Source organism: Argiope bruennichi, chromosome X2 (assembly GCF_947563725.1).
Source record: "Argiope bruennichi chromosome X2, qqArgBrue1.1, whole genome shotgun sequence".
Taxonomy (NCBI): Eukaryota; Metazoa; Arthropoda; class Arachnida; order Araneae; family Araneidae; genus Argiope; species Argiope bruennichi.
In genome coordinates, this window is record NC_079163.1 from 58,049,266 (window position 1) to 58,065,063 (window position 15,798).

The following is a 15,798-nucleotide window of genomic DNA, read 5'->3' on the forward strand; positions in this document are numbered from 1 at the left end:
TCATGCAAGCAAGAAAATTTAATTGCTGATTACATTACACTGCTTTTTCATCATCTAAATTACAATATGTTTCAATTTAAAACTAGTTAAAATCGCACAAAAAAACTAAAACATTTAAAAGTTACTGAAGGATGGAAGATTTAATTACAAATGGGACAGCAAAATGTTCAAATTAACTCCAGAAGTACAAATAAAAAAGGAACGAAAATACAAATGCTGAAAGAAAGAAAGGGAAAAACAAAACAAAAAAGAACCCCGATCAATGAAATATCGCCTAAAAGACAATAAAAAAATATCGTAGCGAGCTTCTCGTTAAGGGGTTGTCAGACTGAATATAGGCATCGGTGTCTCTTGCACTCAAGATCATATACGAAGAGCTACTTGCCCTTTATTGCTCTCAGTGATTTTCGGTAGTGTGTTAGCAGTTTCAGGATTCTTCCAGCCTCAGCATTTTCAAATATCTTTTGAAGATAAAAATAACAGATTCTAGAGTTTAGTGTCAGTGATATAACTTAACGTGTGACTAATGGGCATGAAATATTTTCTTTTGTTTTAATAATTGTTTGCTTTGAAGGTGTCCATTATTTACATGAATGGGAAAAGGATATGTCATGATCGCATTTTTTTTTCTCCCAAGCTCTTTTCTTGTGCTGGCATGGTTCATTTCAGCACACTACGCACATGTTAGAGAGCCGCAGTAATTAGCTTGAGTGCCTGAAATGTTGAAACTGAAAATATCTCCAAGAATTTCAAATGCACGATCTTAAAATAGATAAATTCAGGCAATTAAGATGATTCGAATATTAAGTTGAGATGTTTGGTATCAAGGAGCTGTCCTTCCGGCTGTATTATAATGCGGAGTACATGCACCAGTTCTTATCCTTTTAAATCATGAGATATTTCTGCAAGAGGAACATTGAACAATTCCCTATAGGTAATAACTCCGTTAAAATAATTTAGTAACGAATGAAAGCCAAGAGTAATGGTTATTGCAACTAAAGGTTTTAATTACATGAATTGCTGCGCCTGATTTCTAGTATTTTCTTTTATCACAAAGTTCCCAGATTGCATTTTGAGGATCACAAAAATATCACCATCACCTTTTGCACTAGAATTGGTAAATCGTGAAAAGTTAAGTTAGTTTAGTTTCCGATACTCGGTTAATCAAAATCAAAACGAATCAAAGAGAGCACAATAAAGACAATTTTAAATTCCTTATGATGCTCACTAAAGAGAGATTCCAGCGATACTATACTATATGACTTGAATATCGGGCACGATGGCATCCTCAACCACGGAGCCTGAAAGGGAAGACAATTATCATAGCACTGAGGTAAAACATTGACTCCGAAAATTTTTAGATCTCAGTGCTAATCGAAACTTATACGTTCATACGGTTATTTTCAGTTTGAAGAAAAGTTAGTAGGTACATGAATTCATGACATTCTATCCGTTGACGGTTTTGGTCCAAAATCTAATAAAAAATAGTATTCTCGCTTTAAAAAAATATACCGAAATTCATCTATCTTATCATGCTACGTTTTCAGTTATTTTTCTCACATACACGTAGGCAAACTTCCTTTTAACGAATACAATAAAAATTTTCCGGAAATCTACAATTTTGGACTGTACACAAAATTTAGTCCGCCTACCTCAGCGTGTTGCTAAATTACATTGTTCAAAGACAAACACACAAATCCAATAAAAGATACTTGGAAGGTCAATGAAACGTGAAAATTTGCGAAATCTCTAGATTGAATGCTTTTGCAACTGCAACACTTTTTCTTCGTAAAACAGAAAATAAAACCTGCCGTATATTTTAAGCAAAATTTCTTAAATTCAGTATATGTTGAATTATTATTATTTGTATTTTAGACACTCAAATAAGCAATATTAAATGTTTTTTTTAATCAAGTCGAATAAAAAAAAAAAAAAAAAAAAACGTATTTAAGCGAATACATTGACGGAATAAATAAATAAATAAATCCTTAAAAACAGGTTTATTATCTTCTGTTATGCAAAACAACTTTTAAACAAACAAACAAAATTTTCAGTATACCATATGTTAAACTAAAAGTACTTTCTTCAGTTAAATATGAATCCGAAATGAATAAAGTTAAGAGAAATATATGTAGATAGAAAAGGAGAAGATAAGAATGCGTAGTGATTTTTCTATGGTTAAATATAGGCTGGTCCCAGCGCAGCTTTGGAAAGACTGATTCCCCCATCAGACGTTTTTTTTTATTGATCAGTAAATGAAGTTCTCATCTTTTTCCTTCATTATCTGGATCACAGCAAATCGTCTTGGACAAAAACAGATGTCAGATATGTATAGGAAGCATTTTTTAACATTATATTTGGACCTATAAAAAAAGAGAGAAGCATTGAAACAGTTTGCATAAAAAGTAGATATATGAATAAAATGATATGCTTATTATATCTTAGCAAATAGAAATACATTTAGCATTTGTACAGAACACACAAATGATTGAATAAATTAATTTAAAATAAATGTTGTAAACACAAGCATATAACAGTTACTATTTAAAATCCTATTACAAAATCATTATGCACAAGAAAATATGTTTAACCCATCGCCGCAAATGACGGCTATAGCCGTCTAATTTTTTTTTCGATATGTAGGCAAATAAAGGCCATAGCCGTTTGATTCTTGTCAACATGTAGACAAATAACGGCTATAGCCATCATTTGCTGTGGGAAGAGAAAAAAATGCCGAGATGAGCAAACGACGGTTAGAGCCGTCGAGAGATTTCATAAGGAAATTGTGACAAAATGTGTTAATTTTCATTTCCAAACTTGCGGCTGACGCTCAATTTTATATAACAGTTATAAACAATTAAAAAATGTGTTTCTGAGCACGATCATCAAATTAAAAGTGTAGTTCAACGTGTTAATGATTTGATTAGAATGGTACCTACTACAATGGTAGTAATCTAAAAAAACATAATCATTTCTGAATTAAGCATTAAAATAAATTATTACTTTAAGCAATAACATTTCATTCTGATTTAACGGTACAGTTATTAATGCCTTTGAAAATTATGTAAAAACTGCATAAAAACTTATATATCAAGACATTTAAAAATTTTACAAATAGATATGCAATGGCAAAAAAAAAAAAAAAAAAAAAAAAAAATGATAATCTGATTATTTAATAAGGCTGGTGGATGCCACATTAGTTTAAATTGGGCAAAAATATGAATAAATGGTACAATAAATGTCACTTGTGGAATTTAATTAATAATTTTCCCTTTAAAATGGGAAAAACATTAATAACAAATCATGAATTAAAAGTATACATTACTGATGTTTTTAGGAGCATATATATGATCATGCACAGGTGTTGTTTGATAACGATGTATGCTTTGCTTCAGAAATCCATTCAGAGAACTTGTAAGAGAAAGTTCCCAGATAGTAGGTCGCATCCTAGAAATATATATATATATAAACCTTATTTTTATCCTCCAAAGAATTGCACATTTTATTTTATATAATGGAAGAAGGTAGCTGATAATATAACAAACAATAATAATACGAAGTACATATTGTATTCGAAAGTTTTTTTAAAATAAAATAACAGGCTTATAACTTACGGATTAAGTAACTGCCGAGCTTTATCAGTGGGAATTTGAAAATTAAACACATGTTGAAGATCGATATCAGGAACTGTAGCATAATATTTCAGAGAATTTCTACAAAATAAGAGAATTACATCAAAAATAGAAAGCAAACCATGTACATCAGTCAAATTTGTAACAATATGGTGAAAAAAATTACCTCACAAACGTGCTTAAAAGTCGTTTTGAAAGATTTAAAATTTTGACGCACACAATCGTTGATTCCACAACAGAATGCAGTTTCCTTAAGCAGGTAATGGCTTCCAAAGAAAGGAGTGATGGTTGTAGATAATAACTGAGACATTCAAGTGGAATTAATTCTAAACCTGTAATTTAAAGGTAAGCAATATGGCTTTTACAACATAAAAATATTATTGAGAATTATTTCATAAAATATCTGATAAAAATCAACATAAAAAATGCAAAAGTTGCTGAAAAGTCTAGATTTTATTAACATTAACTCGTTTTTTTATTAATGAAGTGATATAAGAAAATATGTTTAAACATAAGAGATTTTAAATTTTGAAAAGTTTAAACGTGCAATATAAATTAACAGACACAGAAAAGTCTTAACAATTGATCTACTTACTGAAAAAAATAGCAACATAATCCCTTCTCAATTTTTCAACTCCTATTTCTAGCAATAATTTTAAAACCAACTGAGATTCCAAATTTGGGCACACAACTGCCTTCTCCATCATTGTTTTTATTAACTGGGCAACAGTAGAGTTATTTTTGTGATGTACCTAAAACAATAAATTTACAAAATCCTCATGAAAAGTGTTAAAAAAATTATTATAAATGCAAATTCATTCCATGAAATTGAAATTATGTTGCAACACTAAAAGCTATCATTCCAGCTTAATTAAATAAAATTACATTTGTTGCATGTATGCAAGTTTAGTTGCATTACATAACAAATCAGGTTTTGATGGATTAATGTTAAATTTTGGAATGATGTAATTTTCAATACATTTATGGTAAGATATTTTGGTAATTATTCTAATTTAAAAGACAGATGAAAAACTGATTACTCTACAATTGAAACTTTGAGAAGCACAAGATTTAAAAAAAAAAAAATGAAATTTGTTAACCTTTTAAAAAACTCATTAAACAAGTCATCCGGTAATTCACAAAATGCTTATCCAATATTAGTGAAAATTAAAGATTAATTTCACACTAAGAAATCAATTTCGTGATGGTTGTTAAGATTTGCAGAAACAAACTGCTTCCCTTTATCCTAATAAAACTTTTAAAAAGTAAAATGATCAGACATCTAAATTGAGAACAACTTAGTTTTATTCCTTTATTTTGAATCTGATTTTTTACATGTTGCCACTTTCAAAAAGTGAAACTGCTACAATACGCGATAGGATAAGACAATGTTTCAGGCCCGCCTCACACGATTTCAAATAACTCATTTTGTATAAAGATACCTTCTACATTAATTAGGTTCATGCTATTAATTTAATTTTCACATACGTGCAATGAATGTCCAGCGCCTCATGTTTCTTTCAGCAGTATAAAATTGAAACAACCTTATAATAATATGATTCTAAGAAGCATTAAAAATAATTCAATTTGGAAACTATTCAGTTTTCCTAAATTTAAAAACTGCCAGAATTTATTGCTCATAGGAGTGATAAGGATGTGAACCAGTGAAATTAAGAAGCAGTTTTTTAATGTAACATTAATTAGTTAAAACAGTACAAATCAAACAGGATTAACTAAAAAATCAATAGTGTTAACTTACAAATGGACGGACAAAGAAATTCCCCAATTCATTATAAAAAATACTAAAAGCATCTGTCAATTCTTCAGTTGATGAGCAGTCTAATAAAAAATAAAAGACCCAGCTATAATTGCATAACATCAAAATTTATCAATAACAGTTTCTTTCATAAAGGAATCGTTATTTCATTTAAGAATTAAAAAATAAATCAAACAAAGCAAATTCACACACATAGACACATAACTGCACACAAAGATAAAGCAATTTTTTATTAATCATATGATCAACAACGATAAAGAGATTATTAATATTTCTATGCATCTAAGATTAGAGGATATTTGCACAACATACAAAACAAATCCGAGAATGGCGAAACACACACCAATTTTATAAATATTAAGTGCAGATCGTTTCTCATCTGTATCTGGCAGAAGAGTAGAAATTTTATGATGAAATAAGGACAAATATATTATTTCATTTCCCTTGCTATTTTTCAGGCGTTCATATGCATAGAAGAACTGAAAATTAGTATAATTTTGATATCACAATTTGAAAGCGCTTAGATTAATACAACTAAATATGATAATATTAGTTTCTTTTAGACAACATATAACGATGCAAAATATATTTGAAATAAGAAATTTCCTTGAACATTTTCACACCTTAATCCATAAAAATAATAAAGACTTCTCATCAATCGAAAGAAAAGTTTCAGGACATTCAAATACAGGTTTAACCTTGCTGTATTTTTTTAAAAGAATGATGTTGATTCAGTTATACAAAATATATACTTATACTTTTGTGTCTTATAATTACCAGGAGTTCGCATAACCACGGATATATTTTTGATTCAGAATTACATACTAATATATGAGGATAATCCACAATCTGCTGAACAGAAGTCTGTCTTGAGAGTTATAAAGGGAAACAGCATTCCAAGAATTTTAAAAAAAATGATCTTTTTAAAAAACTCCATGCACACCTTTTGATAATGGTTTCCTTTAGTATACGTATTTGTCGCATCTGACTGAAATCCATCAACAATAACATCCCGTGTTTATTATTCACAATGGAATGCTGACAACATTCCGTTATTCGATGCTGAGTCTTGACAGGGACGGGCGAAGGAATGGGGGAAGTCTGACACCACAATCTTTTTTTTTTTTTTTTTTAATTCTAACTTGTCATATTTTGGTCATCATTCGGTAATATATAAAGAGACAATAAAACAATATTTTATTATGCACATCAATGACAGATGAATAAATATGATTACAGTGCAAAAAACTTTTCAAGCGATATTTTTGAGAAATATGTGCAGAAATTTGATTGAAATTATTTAGTTAGTTTAATGAAAAACACAATGTCCCTTCGTAGCACCAAATTATGTTAGATGGGCAGAATCTGCTAGATGGGGATGCAATTCTTATTTTTGACAAAATCAGTTCTTTAATAGTAAATTTAAAAAATACGCTTTTTTTTTCCTAAAACATGGGCAAATGGTTTCCATTACTATTTAAATGTCTATAAATGAAATATGAAATCGAATAATAAGTGATTAACCGGCAGAGGAGGAGGATGAAAAGACAAAACATTTACATAAAAATACGTAATCTTAACGAAGAAACAAATGCCAATCGAAAAAAAAAAAAAATCAATATATATATATATATATATATCGTACGTAATTTTTAGTAAGTATATGTCATTTTTAATGTCTTTACACTTTAATAGTTCGAATTTTATATGCACCAAAATAAATAACTATGTTAAATTTAAGGTTACTTCGAAAATAACAGAAATAATCAAGTTACACAGATTCAATACAATTCACGGACACAGAGAAACTGTAACAAACAGCCTGAACAACCTCTAACTAACTCTCACATTCTGCTAAAGGAGTTTCTCATTTTGTGGGCAACAGCCTTCGAAGGCGTATTCATGGGAAATGCTTTTTCAAAGTTTTCAGTATCAAAAAAATATTTCATCGATACTACCTCCTACTGTCTCTTCAAAATTTCTCAAGTATTTTGCAGCTCCTATAAATTATTCTAAAGATTCTATTTAAGGTGATACTTCGCCAAGCAAAAAATTTGTAAATGAAATTCGTCGGCTACTCGAATTTTTGTCTTTGATCCTTTGAATTTCCTATTCAAATAATGTTAATCATTCGAGTTCATTTTGGCTAATTCAATGTATAAATGTGTATTTATTTCTGAATTGTTTTATTATTAACTTAAATTGTTATTGTAAAATTGTTTTCAGTTTTGAATCACTTTTATTTAAATATATGTGTTTATTGAGATTTCAGTTATTGTAAAAGGATACTTTTTAAATTCTTTATTTCACTCAAAAGATCACATAACATTATAAAAGCGATTAGTGAGAACAAAAATTCAATAAATGTGTATATATATATATATATATATTTCTTTACATTAAATTTTCTTATCCTTAAGAAACTTTTGCAAACTTTTTCAAACACTATGAAGCCATTGTGTGTTATGATTCTCTGGTAAAAATTTTATTATTTCTGCAAATTTAATGCTTTAGATAAAACACATATATAAATATAATTTCATGGTATAACGTATATTTTAATACCATCAAAATAATAATTGAATAATTAGAATACTTACTAGAATTCGAACAAATTTTTAAAAAAATCTACAGTGTTCAAATTGCTTAATTTTATAATGCCATTTCCAACAAAGAGAAATAATTATTCCATAATTATTCAATTATACGATTCTACATCGAATTAGTAAAATCGATGTAGAATCTTTCTTCAAATAAATACTTATATTTACATGTTGAAATTGCAATGCTTCTAAATTCAGTGAAAAACGTTTACTTCTTGTAGATATATCAAAAGTAGCATTTTAAATACAAACTGTTCCACCTTCAACTTTCAAAATTCTGTATCATTCTAACATCATCTTTATCTTAAAAATCTTGGAAAATATAGTTTAATACACTGAAGTTGTTTTTCAATCTCGTTCGAATGAACAATATGTGAGGAATGTTTGAATTAATTAATATTGTTCTTTTATATAAAAGACACATGAACATAAATTTTACATTCATAATGTCGTAAACAAATGGGCTCAATCAAAGTTCCTTACAATAAAGCTATATATCAAAATTTTCATAAAATATATTTATTACATAAAAATAAACAGTACATTGACAAAATATTTATGTTATTATCATATGGGAATTCGTTTATTTCTGTATTATTAATTTTACAGAATACTTCTTAAGCTTTTCTTATCATTACTCTCACATTATTTTCTACACTCTTTGATCAAATGATGCAACAATACATTTTGTAGGAAACCCAATTTTCAATTAAAAACAAAGTCAATCAAAAATGATATAATATGTCATAGTAGCCAACATCATTGTAAATTAGACACCATAAAAATATTTGCTTTTTAATTCTGTAATATTTATCAAAAGAGTCTACATTTTTACTGCCTAACATACCCATTCCCTACCCGAACTAAGATGTTCACCATCCGACTTTGCTTAGTTATTTCTTGAAAATTGGAACTGATAGACAAAAATTAGTTCTCCACAAGAATGGAAATCAAAAATTACCCCACACATTAAAAGTGTAAACTCAGATAATCATTATTTCACCGCTTTTTAAAAAGGATAAAATTTAATATATAATTTACTGCTTAAAATAGACATACATGCAGATACTTAAAATCTGAATATTATGCTAAAAATTATCATGAAAATCTAAATAAAATTAATGCTATTTGACTTCGTTTAAATTTTCTTCTAACACCATACAAGTATATTTTTGTTTCAGCATTGATACTACAGTAATTTTTTCTCACTAAATCATTGATACCACCTTTCAAAATGTTCCAAAGCTTTTCTGTGAAATCTAACTCTGTCCGTCCTTTTATCAAAGCCTGTTCAAGTATTAAACCTAAGTCGGGATCTTTCATTTCAGCAACAGGCACAGGTGCAGGTTTATTATTCTTCATTAGAATCAATTTTTCACCTATAAAACATTTCAAACACATTTTAGTACAAGTGTTTCTCAAAAAGAGCAATGCGAATGTCTAATTATATATTATTAAATTAAACCACACATTTTATATTAAAACGTTTTGAATAATATTCTTAGTTCGAAATGTATATTGCTTTCAGAACAAACTCCAAAATTAAAATGTAAATTTAAAAAAGAGTGTTTAAAGAAAAGTTTGGGAATTCAAACCGACTATTTCTTAGAATAAGGAATTAAAAGCTTTAAACCTTTTTAATGTCATGAGAAGATAATTTAGGAATACCTATGAAAACATTATAGCTATTAGAGCATTATAACTTCCATTCATTAAATAAGGATTTGGGGGAAAGAAACTTTTCACTAAGACTCAAAATAGATAATGACATAAAAATTGGGCTACCTACAGGGAGAGACAGCCACACATTTAAAAGTGATTTAAATTAATAATTAGTGTATTTTTCTAGAATTTAATAAGTCTAAAATTATTTAAGAAAAAATGTATTTATTTAAAAACGAGATTTGTATGAACACATTTAACAAAGTTCCAGACTATTCATTTACCTAAGATAAATATTTAACAATAAAGCCTTTTTATTTACAAATGAATAAACACACACACATATATATGTAAAGAGAATACATGTTTTGCATATATTAACACTTGACCTGTGTATTATACATGTGTTCAATGCATTTCTTGAACTATTTCAAACATCGGAATTTTCAATCTCGAGTGACAATTTATAAGTTTTTATCTGCTTTTCCACTTCATTTTCAATACGAAATAGAATTGATTTTTTTTTTCTAGCATTCATTTTAATAAGATAAGTTTGCTATTTTTAGGCATTACAGTATAAGGCCATTAAAAAATATGGAACATGTCAGAACTTTTAAACACGTAAAAGAACAAAGTAAGAATTCTAAAATATACCTTTAAGTTTACTTGACACTAAATAAACATTTCAGTTGGAATTCGTACCCAGCAAAGTGCTAACAGCACATGAATATCCAAAATGGTAGTTGATTTTCTCCACAGAGTGAGGCATAATATAGAATACAAATTACAGAGCAAACTATACAAACTTATGTACTATTTGCGTTATGTGCTACTCAATTTTCAGCAGTATGTTCCAATTTTGTGACCCATCTTACAGCCAAATCAGTGTACAGCATAATAACTGACACTGAATTAATTCAGTAGTCAGATCATTGTCAAAAAAAGGTTCGACAACTAGAGAGGGTTCAGACTTTCTTGAAGCGTTAATTTTATCTTGATCTATTTATTGACTTCTATTCTGTGTCTATTGTTAAAATCTCAATGGACATATTCCATGTGACTTCAGGCCTTTATCAAGGACGATTTCCTCAACTGTGTGAGGCCTGGATTACGTTTGAAATAACTGTTCCAATGTAGCTCATGCATGTAATGACCGAGACGTAGAGAGAAGCCCTGCATCCAGGGAGTTTATAAATATGGAGGCCAGATCCAGCAGGTTGGAAGAAAGAGAAAACCATTCCACCACATAAAACATTCACTATTAGGAAATCTCGTCAGAACCAAGAAATGTACTATAAAAATTTTTCTTGTAATGTACATTCATAATTATATAAGCTAATGCATCTGAACTTCAATACTCAGCTAAAATTGAATTTTCACATCTTCAAGGAAATAGTAACCAATAATTTTCAAAAGTGAAATTTTAAAAATACTTACAAAATAAAAGGGAAGCAACATGATTCAATCAAAGATGATAAAAAATCTTCTGTTGATAATATTATATGATGCTGAATGTTGAATTGTATATAACTATCAAGTTAAATAGTGATTTAAATATACAAATGTAATAGGAATTTATTATTTCAATACTTAATGCATTTAGGACCCAATATGAATTTATAATATATGAGCTTGATAGAACCATACGTCTAATATGTAAATATAGTTGACTGTTGACACAGTGACAAAAATTTCAGTGAACTTGAAACTTGCCATGTCTATCATATTTAGAGCAGAAAATAAACTATACAAATATACCCAAATTGACGTTGAGAAAGTACAGACACTTATACACACTCACCAAAGGAAAAGAAGTAACTTTAATTTTTTCAGGAATATTAAAAATGGAATCTGACATGCAATAAAATATAAATGTTATTGCATGTCAGATTCCATTTTTAATATTCCTGAAAAAATTAAACTTTTAAAATTAAAATTGGTGAGATGCATTTGATACATTGGAAAATATTAGTAATGTATAAAAATACAAACTTTTAATGAATTCCTCGATTTCCTGAAGTATATTCCTGTTTCTTTCAGGAGCAGGCCAAGCCATCATTCCATTTTCAAGACTTTGATGTAAAGCCTGGGAGAAATTATTATAATGATTATTTATTTAATAAAATCAAGCATTTAAAAATCAATCATTTTACATTGAGTATATCATATCAAAATTTACAAAATATTAAATGCTTGCAAAAAATTTAGAATAATAATCTAAGTTAAATAGATGCATACCACAAAAAATATTTTTACTGCTCTTCTTTTATTTATAAATAAAAGAATAAATAAATAAATTATAAATAAAGAGCAAATAAAATAAATATAAAATATATATGAAAAATTAAAAATTCTTTAAAACTAGATCTTATTTGGAAATGGAGATAAAATATTGCAAATTTGACCTCAAAATAGCAAAAATATACAAATAAAAAAAATGTAGTAAGTTCCAGTAAAGAAGTCTTAGTCATAAAAGTCTGTATATAAATATAAGTGTCTTCAGAATAGGGTAATGGTTCTCATTATATGTGGTCATCAGTTTGTACAGAAACTTTTGCTCAGAAATACTGGTTTCAAGCATTCCATAGACATAGACAGATATAATATTTGTCTCTTGCAAGAGACAGTGTTACATGCCTTACATCTAGTATTCTTGACACTGTGAAGTGAGGAATTTATAAGTTACCACAACTTGCATAACAGCAAAAGTATTCTATTTAAACTCTGTTAAATAGCTATGAAATATTGAATGAATGTTATGAACTGAAATGCTATGATATAATATTAATGTTAAATATCATGAAATAATGAACTGGATATTTTTATAAGGTATTAAAGTGCCAAAAAGGCAATATAGATAATAACCAATTTTTGAACCCTTTTAATGCATTTGTCTTTCAGTATACATTTTTTTGGTGCTAAACATGTGTTATTTAAATTTGTAGGATAGCTAAATTTCAAGCAATCCATGAAAACCTATAAAAATATTAATTTCATTAAAACAAATTCCAGTGCCACTATTGTTTTTTTGTTTGTCAGATTTGAATTTTTTAAGCTTTACCAGGATTCCAAAACAAGGACAATATGGAACCCAACACAACATTTAACATATCACATCAAATTTCAAAATTAATGAAAAAAAACTTTAAACTATGAGTATTTGCACTAGTTTTAAGAAAACCTAGCAAACGGGGTGGAAAACAAAACTGCCTTTACTTTCACAAACCTTTTAAAATACAGATACAGTCATCTGTAGTCACATGCATTTGTCACAAATCTGCCGACCACTAAAAATAACATTAATTTTTTAATGCATAAAATGACATATGTAACATTTAAACAGAAATGCATACAAAGACATACAGATGATAAATAATATGAACACCTATAAAAAAGGCACGACCCTTTCAAAAGAAGTAGAACGTGAAGGTCACTTAGCAGCCAGTGATTATGAAAAGTAAGGTATCAGTCGCTCTACATCAGTCATAGGTGTTGCAGGCATCTACACTACTCTTTGGAAAAACTCAATAATGACTGACCTGAACTGCTGTTTACTTTGTAAGGGAAAGTAACAACTGTCACAATGTCGATATTTTGGGGCATCAGGTTCATCCTTTTCTCCACACTTTATTTCTCCGAGAATGTCCACTTTATCATGACGACAACGCTCTTATCTACACTACTAAAATCGTCCAAAAAATTTGAAGAAAATACGAAGGGACTTTTTGCTTGTCCCCTCATCTCCTGACTTGAACATTACCGCACATTTGTGGGGATAATTGGACTCTGAGCTCGATTTCCTCCAACATCTACGCTTTCGGAATTAAAGACTGCTCTCCAGGAAGAATGGCTTCATAATCTATTAACAGGGTTACCACCCAAATATGGAAAAAAAATTCACTGTTTTTTCATTGTACGTATACTCAAGATACGAAGAAATGCGAGAATAGCACTAATGTGCTAGTTATAATGGAATATGGTTTTAAGGATTTGAAAAGCAAGAAAAGGAAATAACAATTCAATATTTTTCAAAACAATAGCATATTAAAAGAAAGTTTATACTTACATGCAGAAAAATAAACTATTTCTTTTTATTCATTATCTAGAATTTTGCACGACAAAATTTATATATTAAGGAGGAGGGGCATATTACCTCTCATGCTGTTTAATTGTAAGTCATACAAAATTAAGGACTCGGGTGAAATGAAACAAAAACATTTTTGCTATAATGTTACAAATCATTAAATGATTACTTAAAAAAAAATATTACAAAGCAAGATTATTTTTTTATTCATTCAATTTTGCCAATTCAAGTACACTCATGTACAAAATTAAGGTCACAAAAATGCTTTTCAAAGTAATTCTAAATGGCTACCAGTAAAATTTAAACAAATTATATTTTATATAATGTGAAAGACTGGCAACACGATATTAACCTTTGTTGTGGGAAAAAATGTTGTTTAGCATTAGTTTTTGAGGAACTACTGAAATTATACCTATTAGGCATCTGGGATTTTTGTCTGCAATTTTGTGAATATTGAATTAAAACAAAAGATTTATCATGTTTCCAGTGAGAATGAGTTCCCATAATCGTTTAGACGATTCATTGAGATGTAGAGCCGTTGGCAGGCTTGAAGCTGGGCAGTCTCAAGCGGAGGTGGCTCGATGATTACAAGTGGCACTGAAAGTGGTATCCAGGTTGTGGAATCAATTCCAAACAAGTGGTACTATAACCAGGAAGGCCGGCAAAGGCCGTCACAGAACACAGACGCCTGCACAGGATCGCTATTTGGCATTAAGCGCACGACGGCATAGGCTGACAACGGCTCTTCAACTTGCTCTTGACTTTGCTGCTGCATCTGGAATAAGAATTTCCCGACAAACAGTATACAGACGTCTAGCAGAGAGGACCCTTTATGCCCGGGAACCAGTTGAGTGCGCCCCTTTGACTGAATCCAACAGAAAAGCCCGGTTCTTGTGGTGCCTAACACAGCAGTCTTGGGCACAGCAAGAATGGGGGCTATTCTTTTCAGTGATGAGTCAAGATTTACCACACAGAGTGACACTCGTCGAATCTTCATCTGGGGAGAGCGAGGAGCTCGCTATCATCCCTCCTAAGTAAAAGAAATCGACAGATTTGATGACAGAGGAATCCTTGTCTGGGGTGGCATAATGTTGGGCAGTAGTACACCACTGCACGTCTTCGACGCGGGTACTGTCAATGCACATCTCTATAGAGATGAGATCCTTGAAGGTTGTTCCTATGTGAGGTTGTTCCGAGGGGCGTTTGATCCAGACTTCATATTTATGTACGATAACGCGCGTCCACACAGAGCCCAGATCGTTGATGATTTTTCTGAGGAAGAGGATATTCGACGTATGGACTGGCCCTCGAGGTCTCCGGATCACAATCCTATTGAACATGTTTGGGATGCTCTCGGAAGAGCCATTGCACAGGGTAATCCCCCTCCTAATACCCCCCAAAAGTTAAAAGTCGCGCCTTTGGAAGAATGGGCTTTGTTATTGACATCCTCATAAACAGTATGAAAGCTCGTTGTGAAGCCTGTATAGCAGAGCACGGTGGTCACACTCCATATTAGACAGGTTTTTCTCGAGATAAATGCTTTATCTCTGATTCATAATGTAACACTTTTTGATATACCATATTTTTTAATTTCCAATTAAAATCTTTTCCATGTTGTTATGTGTCTATGTTCTTTCTTCCATTGTAGTGTACCTCTGTAACAAATTTCGTGGCAACACAGTGAATAGCTTTTCATTTTTCTCAGATTTTATGTTTGTGACCTTAATTTTGGACATGAGTGTATTTGGGCATCAATTTCTACACTTCGATAGTTTTTTCGCCATTACTTTCATGTATATAATAGACATAATCAAATAATGTACGATAATTTTGCACCGCCTAACGAACATTTTTTAGCTGTTTCACTTTCAGCAGACATATGCGAAAATATTTCAGATATATCATTGAATGCAGGAAAGGTCGAATGTGACGCAACCACTGTGCCCATAAAAATTCCGCTTTAAATAATTGTTCTTGAACTAAAGATTCAAATCGGTTTATTTTCGGACATTAAATATGATGTTTTCGGGTCTGATATGT

The 15,798-nt window shown here is 29.9% G+C and overlaps 1 protein-coding gene across 3 annotated transcripts in view; it reads right to left on the reverse strand.

The window, feature by feature from the left end:
• Positions 1–1,983: 1,983 nt before the first annotated feature.
• LOC129960723 (protein zwilch homolog) overlaps positions 1,984–15,798 on the reverse strand; it is a 46,863-nt gene continuing 33,048 nt past the window's right edge. For all 3 annotated transcript variants that reach the window (XM_056074313.1, XM_056074314.1, XM_056074316.1), the window contains exons 10-17: positions 11,667–11,760; positions 9,239–9,391; positions 5,392–5,471; positions 4,228–4,384; positions 3,799–3,964; positions 3,615–3,713; positions 3,326–3,447; positions 1,984–2,363 (exon numbers count right to left, since the gene is read on the reverse strand). In XM_056074313.1, the coding sequence (XP_055930288.1) occupies positions 2,290–2,363; positions 3,326–3,447; positions 3,615–3,713; positions 3,799–3,964; positions 4,228–4,384; positions 5,392–5,471; positions 9,239–9,391; positions 11,667–11,760 (945 nt within the window). In that variant the 3' untranslated portion in view covers positions 1,984–2,289. The remainder of the gene's footprint in view (positions 2,364–3,325; positions 3,448–3,614; positions 3,714–3,798; positions 3,965–4,227; positions 4,385–5,391; positions 5,472–9,238; positions 9,392–11,666; positions 11,761–15,798) is intronic.